Consider the following 20872-nt stretch of genomic DNA (forward strand, 5'->3'; position numbering starts at 1 on the left):
TGCTGCAAGTAACTGTACGAAGATTAGGGATGAGTTTAGATAGTTTTAAAACTTAGTTAGACGGAACTGTTTATCCAACTTCTACCCCTCAAATATTTTTGGGAAAGTTAAGCTGCGTTTGTCTTTCACAATGGCCTCAAAGGTTAAGGAATTTAGTAGTGCTCCTTCTGAAGGGCCGTTATGAATAGCAGATTATTTTTTTCTGATTCATAAAACCTCTTGTGGCTACAAAAAATAAACTTTTGTCTTAGAGTCTATTTTATTTTTTCAAATGACTCTTACACTGGAAACAATGTGTTCATTAGGGGTATTGGTTTGAATGTGATGTCTGTTCTCTTACATAATTGTTTTTTTGCATTCTGACTAGATCCAGGGAGAAGTAGAGGTTGCTGTGCGTTCCTGTTTGCCTGTGGAAGGAGTACAGGTAATCTCAGTAGCTTACTGTGGGGTTTTAGTCAGGGCCTTCACTAATGATTAACACTATATGCATTACTGTCACGAACCCCGCTTTCAAAGTGCTCGTTGGGAAGGTCGCAAACGTCATAAAAAGACATGCGAGACAAAAAGGCAATTTAACTATTTATTGATACCACTGCACTCACTGTTTAGGCAACTGGTGTTATGAATCAAAATCAACTCACTGACAAATACTCTACTTAAACAAATAAAAACACAGACAACCAAGAACATAAAAAGAAACACAGCTTGTCAGCTAACGTTATCGGCTTGACATCAGGATGCACACGAAGCTCGCGGAGCCCGTCCTTTGCAGTGGCCATAGCTTATTTCACATAGATCGCTCACACGAAAAGTTCAAACGGCTGATGACATCAGCAGGGGGTAGCGCCGACACATCGCTGGGCCTTTGGGGCGTTCCATCACTACACATCAAAATTTGATTGGCGGATGACCCATGTCAGTCAAAGTTATGATCCAATGGAAAATGGCAGCTTCAACTGAAGGCTAGCTATTCTACTTGTGCTGGTCCACGGAGCTGTGATGCATTTAGATGCTGAAAATACAGCTCAGCCTCACAAAAAATAACCACATTCTTTTGGGAAATATAATTTTAACATACTGAAATAGACAGTAATTGAATTTAGAGATGTTCAGACACACATTAATTTAATTATGAAAAAAAATATATATGTTTGATTTTGACAGGGCCAGCAGAGAAAGCCCTGATGGCCCTGACAGCCCACCACAGGGAATCTTGGGAAATTATTTGGCTGGTGAATGAGTTTGGCAGGATTAGGATGTTTACATGAAGGCTTTTCAGTCCGATTGAGCCGTCAATCCGATCACTTATGGATTATTTGGTGTATGTAAACGTAGCCAGTGATTGTGAACCCTTTTCCTATTAAGTTCATGTAAGAATTAATAAATAAATCACTTGAAAAACAACTTCTTATCAGACAGTTATGGAAAAATACAAAAGAGTCTGTGACGTTTCTTCACTCATACACGTGCTCTATGGTGACTGAACATGAAGGAAGTGAATGGTGACATGTTACACTCAGGAAGAGAATCAAAGGGAGGCCTCTAAATATCACAAGTTATTTTATGGTTATATTGTTCTTTGGCAGACATGTTTTAGCTAGTGTTTTCTTTTGAGTATCTGTGTATTTGTTTTTAAATTCCCTCCTTCTCTCTCTTCTCACAGAGCCACAAAATATCACAGAGACTGCATATAAACTCACAGAAGAGCAAGGTACAGTCTTAACAGTCGTATTCTCTTAAGGCTAGTTTACACTGCACCAACAGGCATCTACCAACACCAACAGACATGAAAGCCAGGTTTTGTTCTGTTACGCATCTGTTAGTGTTGGTTTGTTTTTTTTCACTGACTGAACATCATTCACCGTTTGTCATGAGCAGGATTACAGTCTGTGCAGTCTGAACTAGCCTGTTTAAAGTGTATTATTAATATTATTATTAATGCTTAAGGGTATTCCCTTCCATGAGTGTAATATATTGTATTTATCAAAACATAGTAAATTAAATGGAAGGTCTGAGGCCTCAGAGCTGTATTACTTTCAACAGTAATTGAATTACAATGTGTAGAATGATTTCTTATCAGATCATGCTGATGTGAAAGCTTTGTAATGTTTCTTTTGTAAAATTAAATGTTTTTGCTTACCCTCATGTTTTATTTACTTACACCAATCTTTTACAGCTGAGGATTTGTTTCTGAAAAAGTTCTTGGGAACTCACAAAACCAACATGAAGAAGAAAGCGGAACGTATTTTTGAGTGCAAGAAAGAAAATGAAGCACATCTTAAGGATGTCTACACAGAACTGTTCATCACAGAGGGAGATATGGAAGATGTCAATCAGGAACATGAGATTCTGAAGATTGATGATGCTTTGAAGAACAAACCAATACAGGACAAACCAATCAAATGCAATGATATATTTACTGAACTGAGGAAAAGAAATGAGGAAAAGATTGTGCTGACCAAGGGAGTCGCTGGCATTGGAAAAACTGTCTCTGTGCACAAGTTCATCCTGGACTGGGCAGAAGGAAAAGCCAATCAGGATATAGACTGTGTGTTCCTGCTTCCATTCCGAGAGATTAACAGCATTAAAGACAGAGAGTTCAATCTCCATCAGTTTCTGATGACATTTTATCCTGAATTGAAGGACTTGGAAAAGTCACAGTTATATGAGAAATGTAAACTTGCATTTATATTTGATGGACTTGATGAGAGTCGTCTGAGTTTGAATTTCCAAAGTGAAACATTGAACAATGTTGAGGATAAAAAATCTGTAGATGTGCTGTTCACAAGTCTGGTCAAGGGGAAGCTGCTTCCATCAGCTCTCGTCTGGGTGACCTCACGACCAGCAGCAGCCAGTCAGATCCATCCTCAGTATGTGGGTTTGTTCACAGAGGTGCGAGGATTCACTGATCAACAGAAGGAGGAGTACTTCAGAAAGACAATCAAAGATGAGACCGTGGCCTCTAGAATCATCTCACACATTAAGACATCTCGTAGTCTCTACATCATGTGCCACATTCCCATGTTCTGCTGGATCACGGCCACAGTACTTCAGAATATTCTCATCAAGAACACTACAGAGAACATCAGCACAACTCTCACTGAAATGTACATCCACTTCCTGCTGATACAGATGAACATGAAGAGCCAGAAATATGATGGATACGCAGAAAGACAACGTAAAAAGCTCTTAGAGTCAAACAGCGAAATGATATTGAAGTTAGCCAAGCTAGCGTTTGAACAGCTGAAGAAGGAAAACATTGTGTTCGACGAGGAAGATCTGAAAGCATGTGGTATTGATGTGAGTAAAGACACTGAGTTCACAGGAATGATTGCTGAGATCTTTAAAAAGGAAGCTGGACTTCATGAAGAAAAGGTCTTCTGCTTTGTGCATCTGAGTGTTCAAGAGTTCCTCGCTGCAGTGCATGTGTTCCTCTGCTACCTGAACAAGGACATGCAGGAGCTTCAGTTCTTCTTTGACAAGCCAAAAGAAAACATCACATTACAGGAGCTACTTGAGAAGGCTGTTGATAAAGCCATGAAGAGTCAGAGAGGACATCTGGACCTGTTCCTGCGGTTTCTGATGGGAATCTCATTGGGATCCAGTCAAAACCTGCTTAAAGGCCTGCTCACAAACACTGAAGACACAACAGAGAGCATCCAAAAAACAACTAAATACATTAAACAAGTACAAAACAATAAAATCTCAAATGAAACTTTAGTCAACCTATTCTACTGCTTGTTTGAGCTCAAGGATCATTCATTATATGAAGAAATCCAGAGACACATTAGTTCAGATGGACATCCAGGAAAAAAACTCTCAGCTTCAATGTGCGCAGTGCTGAACTACGTACTGCTGATGTCTGAGAAGGTGCTGGACGAGTTCAACCCAAAGACGTTCACATCTTCACAGGTCGGCTACACGAAACTCGTTCCAGCTGTTAGATGCTGCAGAAAAGCCCTGTGAGTAATTTCACTGATCGTGGTTTAACAAAGGTTTTATTCTACATTACTAAACAATTGAATGTAAAGACAATGTGTGAAATATCTGGCTTCCCTGAGTATGAAGGGTGTAATGTGTTATTAGAAAAAAAGGAAAATAATCTGGGTAAACATTCTTTTTTGGCAGATTTGAGAGCTGTAGTCTTAATGAATCATGCTGTGAAACTATATCTTCAGTTCTACAATCATCAAACGTCCATCTGACAGAGCTGAACCTGAGTAGCAATTACCTGAAGGATTCAGGGGTGAAGCTGCTCTTTGAAGGACTGAAGAGTGCACGCTATCTGAACATACTGAGGTTTGACATTGACATTCACTCATTTACTTTATCTGCAAAAAAATTGTCCTGGAAAATAGAGCTGTGGAATATTGATTTTATGATTCTTTGCGGTGCTGATGTGAACAATTCATAAAAACAAAAGAATATATATATATATATATATATATATATATATATATATATATATATATATATATATATATATATATATATTAGGGCTGGGCAAATTAACGCGTTAACGCTGGCGATTAATTTTTTCAGCTTAACGCATTAAAAATATTTAACGCAAATAACGCAGCGTCCGTTTTTATATCCATTTTTGCTTAGCGTTACATGATCATCACGCTCCTATTCATGTAAATGCTTCCAAGCGTGACAAGACACGAGAGCGCGCTGTATGCCAGTGTCCTGTCTCTGTGTGTGTGTGTGTGTGTGTGTGTGTGTGTGTGTGTGTGTGTGTGTGTGTGTGTGTGTGTGTGTGTGTGTGTGTGTGTGTGTGTGTGTGTGTGTGTGTGTGTGTGTGTGGATGCGTCTCATGTCAGCTAATCAAGGGACACTGACACACACACACACACTCGACGCAGATAGACTCGCGTCAGTTTCCTGCTCACATCGAGTTCTCTTTTGCTCTTGAACAAACAATAACACAGAGGATTTTGAGTATTCTCATATTAGAGTCTTAAATTAGTTAAATAACGTCTTAAATGAACTTAAAGAGTTGTGAGGAAATGAGATGCGCGGGACAGCGCGTGAGATCCGCGGCTGTTCTTAAAGTGACAGTAGCACTGACGATGATGTCATTAATGTTCATCACAGAACAACGGGAACAGAGAAAATTGTAGCTTTAATGATGATTCATCTATATTTCATTTATTATTTATGCAGTTAAGGAAGGTTTGATAACTATTACATTTCTGTATATATATAACAGGGAAGGCCACGGGTAAATATAACATTTATTATTTGGGGTTTATGTAAAGATTGTTTTAAGTTCACTTAAATTAAAAGTTGTATTTTAAAGCCTAATAAATGTTGAAATTGGGAGCTTTCAGTTATACTGTTATGTAACGTCATTAATGTTTCATAGAGACTTTAGTATCAGTGATACTGGCCTTCATTCATAAAAAGATGACAATACAACACATATTTAAAATATGCTGTCTTTAAATTGTTTATACATTAATTTGGAGAGTAACTGAAATTATTACAATATCAAAATATTAAAAACTTAAAATATTAAAAACTTGTGATTAATCGCGATTAATTACAGGAAAAAAATGTGATTAATTAGTTAATTTTTTTTAATCGATGCCCAGCACTAATATATATATGCAGAGTGAGATTTACTGAAAATAAAAATCAATAATACAAATAATAAAAAGAAAAACACCAGGGAATACAACAAGCTAACTTGAATTGAGAACACATGACACATGGACATGACCTGACCAAGAACACAGGAATCACAGGGGTTTAAATACACAAGGGCTAGCAGACTAACAAAACAAACCTGGAAACAACCAGGGACCTAATCAACAAGAAAAACAGGGAACCACTGCTCTTGACTAAATAACTTTTTCAGCTTTAATAAAAAATACAATTATTTCCAGTGAATACACTGAAGACTATGCAATGGATATTTTTACATTTGATTATTTAATTTCTGAATTATTTCTTGAATTATTTTGTTAAATAGATGTAAAATAAAAAATGTAAGGCACAATTTCATTGTTCATTTCATTTGTTTATAATATTGTATTTGTTATACTGTTTGTTATTTGCATATTTGTTCTTATTTTTAATAACAGATAACATAATAAAAATAACTGTATTGTGATTATTAATATAATAATTATAATTCATAAAATAATTAGAGCAAAAGATGTATTGTGAATCACTTTATAATCTAATTGTTACCCTCTGAATTGTAATTGAATCAAAACGTGAGGCAAGTGAATATTCACATCTCCATTGGAAAACCTGGACATTTTTATGCAGTTGTCACAAACTGTCAGTTTAGTTTTCAGTTTCATGGACTTTTAGTTTGCTGGTCATTATTTCATGTTGTCTTTGTTCACGTTTCCTGCTACTTGTTTGTTACCATGGATATTCATTTAATCATCACAGCTGTTCATATTTGAGTTTATTATATACTTAAGTTCCTGTGTTTCCTCATTTCATTCTTGTTATCGTTTGTGTGTAGACACGCTGTTACATTGTATTATATTAAATGAGCTTATTATTTTTTCTTAGTGAAAACAAATAAATCATTTCTGCCTCATCTTCATCCTTGGACCTTTATATCTGTGACAGCAGTTTTCAAATTCAAATTATTTCCAATTAAATAATACCCACATTTCCTGTTTTCATTAAGTGATTCTAATGAACAGTTTGTTTTTAATGGACTGTTTTATGTCATAAAAACTATTTAAAAACATGTTCCCTTTCCTTCTGCATTTGATTATTACAGTAGCTTTATTTTTATTCCATCAGTTAATTCCATCAGGCATTTTACATGAACATTTTAATGCTGAAGTCTCATTATACTGTATTCAGCTCAAGATTAGATTATAAACCCTGCCTGATAAACATACTGATATCACTGTTTGTTTTGTTCTCTGCACAGGCTACGTGGATGTAATTTCACTTTTCAGTCCTGTGAAAGTTTGTCTTCAGCTTTACAATCCTCAAACTCTGTACTAAGAGAGCTGGACCTAAGTAACAATGACCTGCAGGATTCTGGAGTGAAGCTTCTTTCTGATGGACTGAAGAGCTGTAAGCTGGAGATACTGAGGTTTGAGTTTCAAATACTCTCAATGACTTTAATTTAGTTAATTACTGAAAATCACACTGTGTAATTATTCTGCATTTGGTTACTGTTTTTCTTGTTCAGATGTTCCATATGTAATCTCACTGCTCAGTCTTGTGAGAGTTTGACTTCAGCTTTACAATCCTCAAACTCTGTCCTGAGAGAGCTGGACCTGAGTAACAATGACCTGCAGGATTCAGGAGTGAAGCTTCTTTCTGATGGACTGAAAAGCTGTAAACTGGAGATTCTGAGGTAAATTGTTTTCCTTAAAATAATTAACTAAATGCTATCACAACACAGATTTTCTCAATCAATTTGGCACATTTCTCCAAACTAAGGTCACTTTTCTCCAAACAGTTAACACAGTGATCTGAACACTTCGTAATTGTCCTGAGTTTTTATTCATTTCATACAAATTACAAACAATTTTCTCAAAACACTGCACAAAACTTTCAAATGTATATTTTAGGGAATACAATTGCAGCTCTTTAACTATAAAAGGGAAAGTATACAATGAGCAATAGTACTGACAGTGAAAATTTGTAGTCATATTGAAACAACTTTTGTTCTGTAAATGTCCAAACATTTTTCAGAATTAAATTTTGAGAACATTAAGGTGGATGATCAAGTTTATTTTTAATAGAACAAGCACATTGTTGACATGGTGGTCCAGAAAAATGCCACCAGCCACAAAGGAAGAGGCCTGTGGAGATGTGGAGACAGGAGCTTGTCAAACATACGATTCATAATTTACAGCCCCCCACACACACACATATATATATATATATATATATATATATATATATATATATATATATATATATATATATATATATATATATATATATATATATATACAGTGCTGTGAAAATTTATTTGCCCCAATGTGGCTGTTTTGCGAAGAAGAGTGCGCCAGAATTCCGCCATTTACAATCAACTCAAGAATTATTGGCACCCCTGTTAAATTTGAGCAAAGGGGGCTGTGAAAATTTGTATGCATTGCTTATCATTTTGATCACACAATTCTAACCTTCCATTGAAGTAAAACAATTGAAAGTCATTATGAAATACATGTTTTTCTCTAATTCATGTTGGTTGCAATTATTAGCATTCAGGGCTGTGTATTGGCCAGAATCTGGCAATACGATACAGGGGTTACAATACAATATATTGCGTTATATTGCAATACTGTAAGAAAGGCAATATAATGCATTATTTCTTGTTTTTTTTAGGAGGGAATATCATTTTAGAAAAAACGGTCATAAATAACACACCACCATATGCATAGAACCTTTATTTTGTTTAATTAAAACAGTAGGATATTATTTGCATCTCTATTTTGTGAAAGTAAAGGGAAAATAGTAAAGTGCTTTCCCTTTCGTTCAGTCACTACGACGTAACGTTAGTGACTAACGAATGGGGGGGTTTCGCTTAGAAGCCTATCATCTTCGAGCTTAGAGAAAACGCCCAATGGCGTGCCAATGCCATGGGGCATGCGGAATTTGCATACGTAACTCCGCCTCACCGCGTGAGTATATAAGGAAGTACGTGGCAATATTGCATTATGTTTCTGCTTTCGGAGCCAAGAGAACCTACCTCTTCACTCCTACAGCCTTCTGAGACTCTGTCAGCTTCTTCGAGACGAGCAGCTTTCCAGTCGATGTTGGTGTAACGGCGCGTTCCAGTGATCGCATACTTCCTGCCTGCTGATCTGCGCAGTGGTCCGTTTGACAGCTGGTGTGTGTTTCCCTGGGCGCTTCGGCATCAACTACGAGGCTATCCTCTCACAAAAAGAGCTGACGCCCCGTTCGTTCAGTTCACGCTCCGGATAGCAGTGAGATGTCGATCGCCGCATCCCAAGGTGGGCTGGAGTCCTTTGGGGATGACGATTAGGTTGTGCTCCGCCTCCGGGTGTGTCAGCACTGCCTGATCCGACCTAAAGTTGACAGCCATGTTATCTCGGACAGCCGCGAGTCTCGCGCTGGTGTGGAACTCCGCCCAGTCGCGGGTGCTCGTGGTTGCGCGATTGGTTTTTGGGGGCGGCACCCGACAGCTGTTGGGCCCCGCCCCCAATGCCTTTCGCTCCCGGGGTGCATGAGGAGATCACGCGGTCCCGGAAGTCCCTGTGCTTCCCGCGACCGTTTGGTGGCCTCCTCCGCGTTCTCTGCCCTTGATGGGGCCGCGGCCTAGGGTACACTGGGGCCCCCTCCCCCCCACTGTTGAACTCTCTGTTGTGCACTACGGTGTCCACAGAGGGCTTTGACGTGGCGTGGTGTGGCTGTCCTAAGCACCCTCCCAAAGCCTGTGGGCTCGTCTACTTCGGTGGCGTGGTCCTGCAGAGCTACGGGCAGGCCGCCGCCCCTTTGCACATGCACAAGGGTGGAGCCGACCCAGGGCTCTTCATTGAGCTGCGTGCCGCAACTGATCCCGCCCCCGGGCGGTGAAGGTGGCAACACGCTCCCTGGGTCGGGCGATGTCCACAGCTGTGGTCTGGGAGAACACCTGGCCTTACCTGGTGATGTGGAGGACGTTGAGCGGGCCCGCCTCCTCAACTCACCCATATGGCCTCTTCGGTGGCGCGGCTGAGAACTGTGCCCAACGGTTCTCGGCCGCCCCAGAGCAGACTGAGGCTGTAACACGTACTGCCCCGGCGGCCAGCTGCTGCACCAGCCGCCGGCTCAGTCGCCTCAGTTCGCTCGCCGCCGAGGGCGCCCTCCCTCTTCCCGCCCGGCCCCAGCAGCAGCCTTCACCTGGGCCGCGCCCAGTCCGCTCCCCAGACTGGTTAAACGCCAGGCTGGAGGTGGACAACTCAGAGATGGGTTCCAGTTCTTCCCAGGGGATTGTAGCAGGGCCTCTCCTTCCCCCGGTGGAGGGCCGGGGGAAAATCCTTCCGCTGCTGGCCCCCGGGCTAGCAGCGCTTGGGAAGAGCTCATGTTCCTGTCTCTGAGGACCCAGAGACCGGTGATGACGGTGTGCGCCACCCACGGGTCCCGCCACTCGCATCCCTCTCTGTCGCCAGCCTCCTGGCAGAGCAGACCCCAGTGGAACGTGCGTCCTTCCCTGGTCTCCTCTGTCAGGACGCAGCCGTTAACCGTGCCCCGACCCCAGGACGCCCAACAGCCTCCCCTGTCCGGGCCGGTAACGCTGCCTCGCTGCCCCACCCTGGGTACGTCTGCCGTCCGTATGACCCCAATGGTGCAGTCTCTGGAAGCATGGTTTCAGCTTCCGGGGCTGTCCCGCTGGGTCGCGCGGACCGTCAGGCGCGGCCACGCAATTCAGTTCGCGCAGGCTCCTCCCCGCTACAGGGGAGTCCGCTATACGGTGACCGGGGCCCATGCCCCCGTCATGCGTGCGGAGATTACCACCCTGCTGGCGAAGGGTGCGATCGAGCCTGTCCCTCCAGCCGAAATGAAGTCGGGGTTCTACAGCCCCTACTTCATTGTACCCAAGAAAACCGGTGGGTCACGGCCAATCCTGGACCTTCGCATCTTGAACCGATCCCTTCACCGGCTTCCGTTCAAGATGTTGACTGCGAAACGCCTTTTCGAATGCGTTCGTCCTCACGATTGGTTTGCAGCGATCGACCTGAAGGACGCCTACTTTCATGTCTCCATCCTTCCTCGACACAGACCGTTCCTACGGTTTGCTTTCGAGGGACGGGCATATCAGTACGCGGTCCTCCCATTCGGGCTATCTCTGTCCCCTCGCGTCTTTACGAAGATTGCCGAGGCAGCCCTTGCGCCCCTTCGGCAGCACGGGGTTCGCATACTGAACTATCTCGACGACTGGCTCATACTGGGCCACTCTCGGGAGCAGGTTTGCGGACACAGAGATCGGGTGCTCCAACACCTAGCCCGTCTGGGCCTTCGGGTCAACTGGGAGAAGAGCAAACTCTGACCCGCGCAGAGGATCTCTTTTCTCGGTATGGACATCGACTCGGTCGCCATGTGCGCGCAGCTTTCGAGCGAGCGCGCGCAGTCTCTGCTGACTTGCCTCCGTCAAATCGAGAGCAAGAGTGCGGTTCCACTGAAACTGTTTCAGAGGCTCCTGGGGCATATGGCATCTGCAGCCGCGGTAACGCCGCTCGGATTGCTTCATATGAGACCGCTTCAGCACTGGCTTCGCGATCGAGTCCCGAGATGGGCATGGCAGTCTGGCACGCTCCGGGTTCAAGTGACCCGGCCCTGCCTAAAGATGCTCACCCCGTGGTCGAACCTCAGCTTTCTACGGGCAGGTGTTCCCTTAGAACGAGTTTCCAGGCATGTTGTCGTATCGACGGATGCCTCTGCCACGGGTTGGGGTGCCATGTGCAATGGACAAGCAGCCGCGGGCTCCTGGACAGGACCCCAGCGCCTACTGCATGTCAATTGCCTCGAGTTGCTGGCAGTACGGTTCGCCCTGCACCGCTTCCGAGCGTTGCTGAAGGGTCAACACGTGCTTGTCCGGACAGACAACACGGCCGTAGTAGCGTACATCAACCACCAGGGCGGTCTACGCTCCCGCCGTATGTCTCAACTCGCCCGCCATCTCGTCCTATGGAGTCAGAAGCGCCTGAGCTCCCTTCGTGCTGTCCATATTCCGGGAGTCCTGAACCACGCAGCCGACGAGCTCTCGCGGTTTCAGCCTCTCCCAGGAGAATGGAGACTCCATCCCCAGACGGTTCAGCTGATTTGGGAACAGTTCGGCGACGCACAGGTAGATCTGTTTGCCTCCCACGACTCTTCCCACTGCAGCCTGTTTTATTCCCTGACCAAGGGCACGCTCGGCTCGGATGCACTGGCGCACAGCTGGCAGCGGGGCCTACGCAAATATGCGTTCCCCCCAGTGAGCCTACTCGCACAACTCCTGTGCAAGATCAGGGAGGACAAGGAGCAGGTCCTTTTGGTCGCCCCGTACTGGCACGGCCGGACCTGGTTCCCCGAACTCATACTCCTTGCGACAGCCCCTCCCTGGCCTATTCCTCTGAGACCGGACCTCCTTACTCAGAGACGGGGCACCCTATGGCACCCGCGTCCCGACCTCTGGAACCTCCACGTGTGGCTCCTAGACGGGACGCGGCAGGTTTGAGTGGCTTGCCACCTACGGTGGTCGCCACCATCACTTCTGCTAGGGCAGAGTCCACTCGGCATGCCTATGCGTTGAAGTGGAACCTCTTCGTCACCTGGTGCTCTTCCCGCCAAGAAGACCCCTGGAAATGCCGATCGGGTCCGTGCTTGAGTTTGTCCAAGAGGGGCTGGAGCGAAGGCTGTCTCCCTCCACCCTCAAAGTTTATGTGGCCGCTATATCTGCCCACCACGATCTCTTCTAGAACAAAAAGGTAAGTCAGCACGACCTGATCATCAGGTTCCTGAGGGGAGCGAGGAGACTGAATCCTCCTCGCTCTCCTCTCGTACCCTCTTGGGACCTCTCAGTAGTTGAGCCTTTGCGGTCGGTTGATATTAAGTTCCTGTCGATGAAGATGGCTCTACTGACTTCATTGGCCTCTCTTAAGAGGGTCGGGGAGCTGCAGGCTTTTTCGGTTGACGAAGCGTGCCTGGAATTCGCGCCGGCTAACTCTCACGTGATCCTGAGACCCCGGCCTGGATATGTGCCCAAGGTTCCTACCACTCCCTTCAGAGATCAGGTAGTGAACCTGCAAGCGCTGCCTTTGGAGGAGGCAGACCCACCCTTGGCATTGCTCTGTCCAGTACGCGCCCTCCGCGCCTACGTAGACATGACGCAGTGTTTCAGGACCTCAGACCAGCTCTTTGTCTGTTATGGTGGAGAGCGGAAGGAAAGTGCTCTCTCAAAGCAAAGGTTGTCTCACTGGATAGTGGACACCATTGTTTTGGCTTACCAGCAGCAAGGTCGACCATGTCCCCTTGGTGTGAGGGCACACTCCACTCGGAGTGTGGCCTCCTCTTGGGCTCTAGCGCATGGCGCCTCGCTGACAGACATCTGCAGAGCTGCAGGCTGGGCGACACCCAACACATTCGCCAGATTCTACTATCTCCGAGTGGAGCCAGTGTCCGACTATGTACTCGCCCCCCCGAGGGGCTGGTAATGGACCAGGCTTTGGTGTCTTCGCTTGCTCGCCACTCCACTCCATGGATTGTATACGTGCGATATTTCCTCAGGTGAGCTCCCCGAGAGCCCTGAGCTCCTCCAGCACTGCTTACGACGATACCTGTGTGTCTGCCCTCTAGCGAGCCCAGACCCTCGTCTCCGGCCAGGTGCCCCGTGTGCATGGTTCCCCTCCGGCGACCCCCACACGAGTATTTCACCGTCTCCGCAGTGAGCGGGTTTCTTCCCTTGGCGTGTCCCCCGCCAACCCTAGGGTTAAAAATCCACCTTCGGCTGGTACCCTAGAGATCTCCATATGCAGTATGGTCTTACTAGTCTTACGACAGGGTACTCACACTTACGCAGGGCACTGGAAGACAGCTGAGTGGCGGGATTATATTGGGACCCCCATTCGTTAGTCACTAACGTTACGTCGTAGTGACTGAACGAAAGGGAACGTCTCGGTTACGGATGTAACCCTCGTTCCCTGAGGAGGGAACGGAGACGTAACGTCCCGTTGCCACATCAGCTGTGCTACCTGGAACGCAGGAGTTCAGTCTTGGCTCCTCAAGCAGGTAACATAATGCGATATTGCCACGTACTTCCTTATATACTCACGCGGTGAGGCGGAGTTACGTATGCAAATTCCGCATGCCCCATGGCATTGGCACGCCATTGGGCGTTTTCTCTAAGCTCGAAGATGATAGGCTTCTAAGCGAAACCCCCCCATTCGTTAGTCACTAACGTTACGTCTCCGTTCCCTCCTCAGGGAACGAGGGTTACATCCGTAACCGAGACGTTATATATTCTTATTATATGTTTGTATATATTCTTGGAGACTGCTTTAAAGGTTCACAATATAGCTGTTTTTATTTTGCAATTATTTACCAACAGAAAGTGCATAGTCCACTCCATGACTAGTCTCAGCCTCAGATGTCAAAACACACTACTGGCTGATGAACATAATGAAGTTGCCCTCTGATTTGTTAAATTTTACTGTTCGGGATTTTGAATGTTGAATTTACTAAACGCTGGATTTTCAAAAGTATATGAAGTTCATGACTCCATTGTTGCAGTAAACTTGCACAACATTCTTAAATGAATAATTTATTAGATGCAGCCAGCCTGTGTTCCCCTTCTTCTCATGATGTTTTATGTTGTTTGGCAAACCAACTTTTCTTAATATGGGTTTAAAACTTAGGAATAAATACAGCAGCAGCTGTTCTTCCAGAGATTTTTTTTTTGAATTTGAAATTCAACTATTGGCATAGCAAAAATCCACGGAGGTATACTGGATAATATCACAGTTGGGCTAACATCACAGTCTGCAACACCAACTACGCGTGCTTCCCTATTAGGAATCCATCTAAAGCTTTTAATGTTTTTGTGTCCATGTTCCCAGCATTCTTCTATCACTCCCTTTACTGGATGACTCTCTTTATGCCCTTTTATATTAACCCAATACTTAATTCTTAGTTTAAATCTACGAAGGAATAAAAGAGCTTCCCCAACTTCTACCTGCATGGCTGCAATGGGAGATGTTCTGAACGCACCACAGCATATTCTTAAAGCTTGATTCTGTATTGCTTCAATCTTTGTATGAGGTTTTTACAGATGAAAATCCGTAAATAATACTCCCATAATTTAAACTTGATCTGATAAATTTACAACATATTCAATATACAATCTACAAGCTCCCCATTCAACTCCAGATAAACATCATAAAATAGCTACTACTGTTTTACATTTGTTGATCAGTTTTTTTTAGCATTGAGATCAATTAAAAATGACACTTCAGATTTTGACCCCTCGTGTCTAGTGACAATGTAGAGATACTTTGTTCCTGTTCTTAAGTATATTTTTAGTTTACTGGAGTCTAAATGTTTCTGTTGACTTCCCTTTACTTTTTTCCACTTGTTACTTTTGTTGCTGAAACTATAGAAAATAACAGCTAACACCCAGATTGTGTTAGTGATGTCTAACTGCCAAACTAATGTGACGTAAGCTGTTGCTGTGTATGTTTGTAGGTTGTCGGGCTGTATGGTGACAGAAGAAGGCTGTCGTTATGTGTCTGCAGCTCTGAGATCAAACACATCACACCTGAGAGAGCTGGATCTGAGCTACAACCACCCTGAAGATTCAGGAGTGAAGTTGCTCTCTGATACACTCAACCATCCAAACTACAGACTGGACAAACTCAAGTATGTTAAGCAGGAAGATTGTATAAGTGAATGAGTTCCACTATGTTGTAGTACACTTCCACATCTTACTGAAATCTAATTAACATTTATGCAACAAATAATAATAATAATAATAATAATAATAATAAAGTGCATATCTGTAAATACAGACTGTCACTCCAAATCTGATTTTCATGCATATCTGATTGAAATCCGATCAGACTTAATAAATAAAATAAATCACATGAAACATGATTTTTACAAATCTGTTTAAAGCTACATTCAACATAATCAAATCGCATTTGTGGAAATATGCTCTGATCAGATTTTGCACAGTTTATGTGACTTTCTTACACCATGTAAAATATAAATGTCAGACGTTGTTGCAGAAAACATGCTGAAAGTCGCTGCAGAAACAAGGTTGTGTTGTTGCAAATATCCGGATAATCAGAAAATTACAATATAATGGAGACCAGCCCGCATGCCTCAAAGTCATTTTAAGGGGGATAACCCCCTTATCGAGACCCCAGACGAAGCATATGATTTTATGAGAAACAGGGCCTCATGTATAAAACTTTCCATAGATTTCGTCCTAAAAGTGTGCGTAAGCCAGAATAATAATAAAACCTAGTCAGTGGAAGATTGTGCATACATGCATCTCCACCCCGTCTCCTCCCTGAAACTTACTATACATAACATCATCTGCATATAATTTCCATGCATATTTCAATCCAAGTCAAGTAAAGTCAAGTCAACTTTATTTATATAGTGCTTTTTACAATACAGATTGTTTCAGCATTCACAGTGTTAAACAGGAAATATAATGCAACAGAATTTGATTTGGCCGTACAGCTGCTCTGGAGAAAACGGTGATGTCATCAGCTCATTTCAATTATCATACAGTGACAATGTGGGCAGATCAGTAATTTAGTTTATATAGTTAATTTAGTTTACTAATTAGATTTATTTGGATATTTAGTTAAAATTTGTGTCCCCAACTGAGCAAGCCAAGCCAAAGGCGACAGTGGCAAGGAACCAAAACTCCATCAGGAGTGGTACACATGATACCATATTTAACGGTACAAGACATGAGGAAAATATGAGAAAATGACTGTGTCGTCACATTACATTGCTAAAAATCATTCAGTTTTGCCTTGTTTTAGAATAAATAGGCAAAATCTAAATTGTATAAAATACATTGTTATTCTTTATTCTAAGTTTATTCTAAGAGTTATCTTTCCACTGGCCAAGTAGTATTTTTAATTGCTTCAAATAAATCAAATTTATGTAGTTTTGCTTATAAGGTAAAACATGTATTTTATGATATTTATATATATTTTAATGGAAACTGATAGGCCTAGTTTCATGCAATGTAAATAATACTCATTATTTACTAAATGGATAAAATGACTGTACTCTGAGCCAATGGAGTCAGTACTATGTAAAGGTGTAGTGTCATCGTGATTTGAGCTACGTAGGGGCACAAAACAGGGGTGTCCCCTCTGCCCTTTTATTTTTGTATTGGTCTTAGCTATTGCAATACGTAATAATACAAATATTGAAGGTATCAAAGCGGGTAAGCCGGAGCATAAGGTACTTCTATATGCTGATGATATTTTACTCGTCTCCAGTAACCCACAAACGACAGTGCCCATAATGTTTCTCCCAGATCTTGGGCTATAATATAATTTGGACTAAGTCAAAAGAAATGCCCTTATCTAAGAACTGCCATGGGATAACAGGGTCAATATGTATGTATGTATGAAAAATATAAAAATGCAGTTTGTTCAGTAGAAAAACCAACGTGTGTGTGTGAGTGTGTTTACTGATTAAATATGTATTGACACTGTGCATGTTCCCTTTCGTTCAGTCACTACGACGTAACGTTAGTGACTAACGAATGGGGGTTTCGCTTAGAAGCCTATCAACTTCGAGTTTTGAGAAAACGCCCAATGGCGTGCCAATGCCATGGGGCATGCGGAATTTGCATACGTAGCTCCGCCTCACTGCGTGAGTATATAAGGAAGTACGAGGCAATATCGCATTATGTTTCTGCTTTCGGAGCCAAGAGTACCTACCTCTTCACTCCTACAGCCTTCTGAGACTCTGTCAGCTTCTTCGAGACGAGCAGCTTTCCAGTCGGTGTTGGTGTGACGGCGCGTTCCAGTGATCGCATACTTCCTGCCTGCTGATCTGTGCAGTGGTCTGCATCCAGCTGGTGTGTGTTTCCCTGGGCGCTTCGGCATCGACTGTGAAGTTTCCTCTCATAAAAGAGCTTGCACGTGACGCGTCCTTTTCAGGATGTTTCGTCCGTGCACTTCTGGGTGCGGTAGATCGCTTTTTTCTTTCGACGGGCACGAGCGCTGTGTGACGTGTTTGGGCTTTCAGCACGCTCAGGCAGCGCTCGTGGATGACTCATGTTCTCTCTGCGGGAACCTGGCCATCTCAGTGCTACGATCGAGACTCCGTGAATTCCGTGCTGATGCCGGAACGAGAGTCCCCTCCGTCCCCCCCCAATCTGCGGTCTCCTCTGGAGGCGGCACTTTGGCTGGTGACCAGGGTGATCTGAGGGTGACGGTGTGGAATAAAGCTCCGACGCTAGTTCCTCGGCCCACACCCCCCTCTCAGGCACTTGACCCGGCCCGCGCTCAGGCGTCTACATCGGGGCCGGCTCCTGCTGTCCCGACTGTGGCGTTTGGCGCGGCGGAGGAGGAAGTGATGTCTATCGCCGCATCACAAGGTGGGCTGGAGTCATCTGAGGATGAGGATTCGGCTGTGCTGCCACCTTCGGGTGTCCCAGCATTGCCCGAGTCGGACCCAGAGTTGACAGCCATGCTCTCTCGGGCCGCCGCAGCGCTTGGACTGGAGTGGAACCCTCCGCCTCAGCCCGAGCGTTCGCGGTTGGATGATTGGTTTTTGGGGGCGGCGCGTTCGGACACCCGTCCGGCCGCTCCTCCAATACCTTTCTTCCCCGAGGTGCATGAAGAGGTCGCGCGTTCCTGGAAGGCCCCGTTGTCTTCCCGTGAACGTTTGGCGGCCTCTTCCGCCTTCACCTCTCTCGATGGAGCCGCGGCTCATGGGTACACTGGGGTCCCCCCAGTCGAACGTTCTGTTGCGATGCAACTGTGTCCACAGAGCGCTTCGTCCTGGCGTGGTGACCCAAAGCACCCCTCCAAGGCCTGTAGGTTTTCGTCATCTCTGGTGGCGAAGTCCTATAGAGCTGCGGGGCAGGCCGCCGCTTCTTTGCATACCATGGCAACTCTTCAGGCTTACCAAGCCAAGTTGCTGTGCGATATGCACGAGAGAGGGGCTGATCCAGGGCTCAGCAATGAGTTGCGTGCCGCCACCGACCTCGCTCTCCGGGCGACGAAGGTGACCGCGCGCTCCCTGGGTCAGGTGATGTCCACAAATGTGGTCCAGGAGAGACACTTATGGCTCACCCTGTCTGATATGCGCGACGCCGAGCGAACACGTTTCCTCGACGCCCCCATATCACAGGATGGGCTATTCGGCGGAGCGGTCGAGAGCTTCGCCCAACAGTTCTCGGCCGCTCAGAAGCAGACTGAGGCAATAAAATACATCCTGCCCCGGCGGTCAGCTGCTGCCTCCACCCCACCGCCCGCGCAGGTGCCTCAGCCTGCTCGCCGCCGAGGACGTCCTCCCGCGGCTTCCTCCGCCTCTGCGCCACCCAAGCAGCAGCCTCCACCCGGGCCGCGCAGAGGCAGCCGCAGGAAGGCGTCCCAGTCCGCTCCAGCCCCGCAGCCCGCGAAGAAACGCCAGGCTAAGCGGCGCTCCTGATGCGGACGGCTCAGGGATGGGCAGTTCTTTCCAGGAGACGGCGGCAGGGCCGCTCCTTCCCCCGGTGGAGGGCCGGGGGAGAATCTTTTGTTCAGCTGCTGGCCCCCGGGTCAGCAGCACCCTAATGTGGTTAAAGAAAGAACTGACAAACCCATCCCTGAGCCCCCAGAGATCGGTGACGGCAGTGCGCGCCACCCTCGGGTCACGCCACTCTCGTCCCTCTCTGTCGCCAGCCCCCTGGCAGAGCAGACCCCCGTGGAACGCGAGTCCTTCCCTGGTCTCCTCTGTCAGGGCGCAGCCGTTAACCGTGCTCCGACCCGGGGACGCCCAACAGCCTCCCCTGTCCGCGCCGGTAACGCTGCCTCGCTGCCCCACCCGGGGTACGCCTACTGTCCGTATGACCCCGTTGGTGCAGTCTCTGGAAGCCTGGCTTCAGCTTCCGGGGCTGTCCCGCTGGGTTGCCCGGACCGTCAGGCTCGGCTACGCGATTCAGTTCGCGCAGGCTCCTCCCCGTTACAGGGGAGTCCGCTATACCGTGACCGGGGCCCATGCCCCCGTCATGCGTGCGGAGATTGCCACTCTACTGGCGAAGGGTGCGATCGAGCCTGTCCCTCCAGCCGAAATGAGGTCGGGGTTCTACAGCCCCTACTTCATTGTACCCAAGAAAACCGGTGGGTTACGGCCAATCCTGGACCTTCGCATCTTGAACCGATCCCTTCACCGGCTTCCGTTCAAGATGTTGACTGCGAAACGCCTTTTCGAATGCGTTCGTCCGGACGATTGGTTTGCAGCGATCGACCTGAAGGACGCCTACTTCCATGTCTCCATCCTTCCTCGACACAGACCGTTCCTACGGTTTGCTTTCGAGGGGCGGGCATACCAGTACGCAGTTCTCCCATTCGGGTTATCTCTGTCCCCTCGCGTCTTCACGAAGATCGCCGAGGCAGCCCTTGCGCCCCTTTGGCAGCACGGGGTCCGCATCCTGAACTACCTCGACGACTGGCTCATACTAGGCCACTCTCGAGAGCAGGTTTGCGGACACAGAGATCTGGTTCTCCACCACTTAACCCGTCTGGGCCTTCGGGTCAACTGGGAGAAGAGCAAACTCTGCCCAGTGCAGAGGATCTCTTTTCTCGGTATGGAGATCGACTCGGTCGCCATGTACGCGCAGCTTTCGAGCGAGCGCGCGCAGTCTCTGCTGACTTGCCTCCGACAAATCGAGAGCAAGAATGCGGTTCCACTGAAACTTTTTCAGAGGCTCCTGGGGCATATGGCATCTGCAGCCGCAGTAACGCCGCTCGGATTGCTTCATATGAGACCGCTTCAGCACTGGCTTCGCGATCGAGTCCCGAGATGGGCATGGCAGTCTGGCACGCTCCGGATCCAAGTGACTCGGGCCTGCTTACAGACACTCACCCCGTGGTCGAACCTCAGCTTTCTACGGGCCGGTGTGCCCTTAGAACGAGTTTCCAGGCATGTTGTCGTATCGACGGATGCCTCTGCCACGGGCTGGAGTGCCATGTGCAATGGACAAGCAGCCGCGGGCTCCTGGACAGGACCCCAGCGCCTCCTGCATGTCAATTGCCTCGAGTTGCTGGCAGTACGGTTCGCCCTGCACCGCTTCCGAGCGTTGCTGAAGGGTCAACATGTGCTTGTCCGGACAGACAACACGGCCGTAGTAGCGTACATCAACCACCAGGGCGGTCTACGCTCCCGCCGCATGTCTCAACTCGCCCGCCATCTCGTCTTATGGAGTCAGAAG

The 20872-nt window shown here is 46.2% G+C and overlaps 1 protein-coding gene across 1 annotated transcript in view; it reads left to right on the forward strand.

Moving 5' to 3' along the window:
- LOC307136873 (NACHT, LRR and PYD domains-containing protein 12-like) overlaps positions 1-20872 on the forward strand; it is a 44939-nt gene that overhangs the window by 15453 nt on the left and 8614 nt on the right. The window contains exons 4-10 of the mRNA XM_079834195.1: positions 368-424; positions 1664-1711; positions 2177-3962; positions 4129-4299; positions 6908-7075; positions 7175-7342; positions 15160-15333. Coding sequence (XP_079690321.1) covers positions 368-424; positions 1664-1711; positions 2177-3962; positions 4129-4299; positions 6908-7075; positions 7175-7342; positions 15160-15333 — 2572 coding nt within the window. The remainder of the gene's footprint in view (positions 1-367; positions 425-1663; positions 1712-2176; positions 3963-4128; positions 4300-6907; positions 7076-7174; positions 7343-15159; positions 15334-20872) is intronic.

The sequence above is a fragment of the Gobio gobio genome (assembly GCF_949357685.1).
Source record: "Gobio gobio genome assembly, chromosome: 14".
In the NCBI taxonomy this organism is placed as follows: domain Eukaryota; kingdom Metazoa; phylum Chordata; class Actinopteri; order Cypriniformes; family Gobionidae; genus Gobio; species Gobio gobio.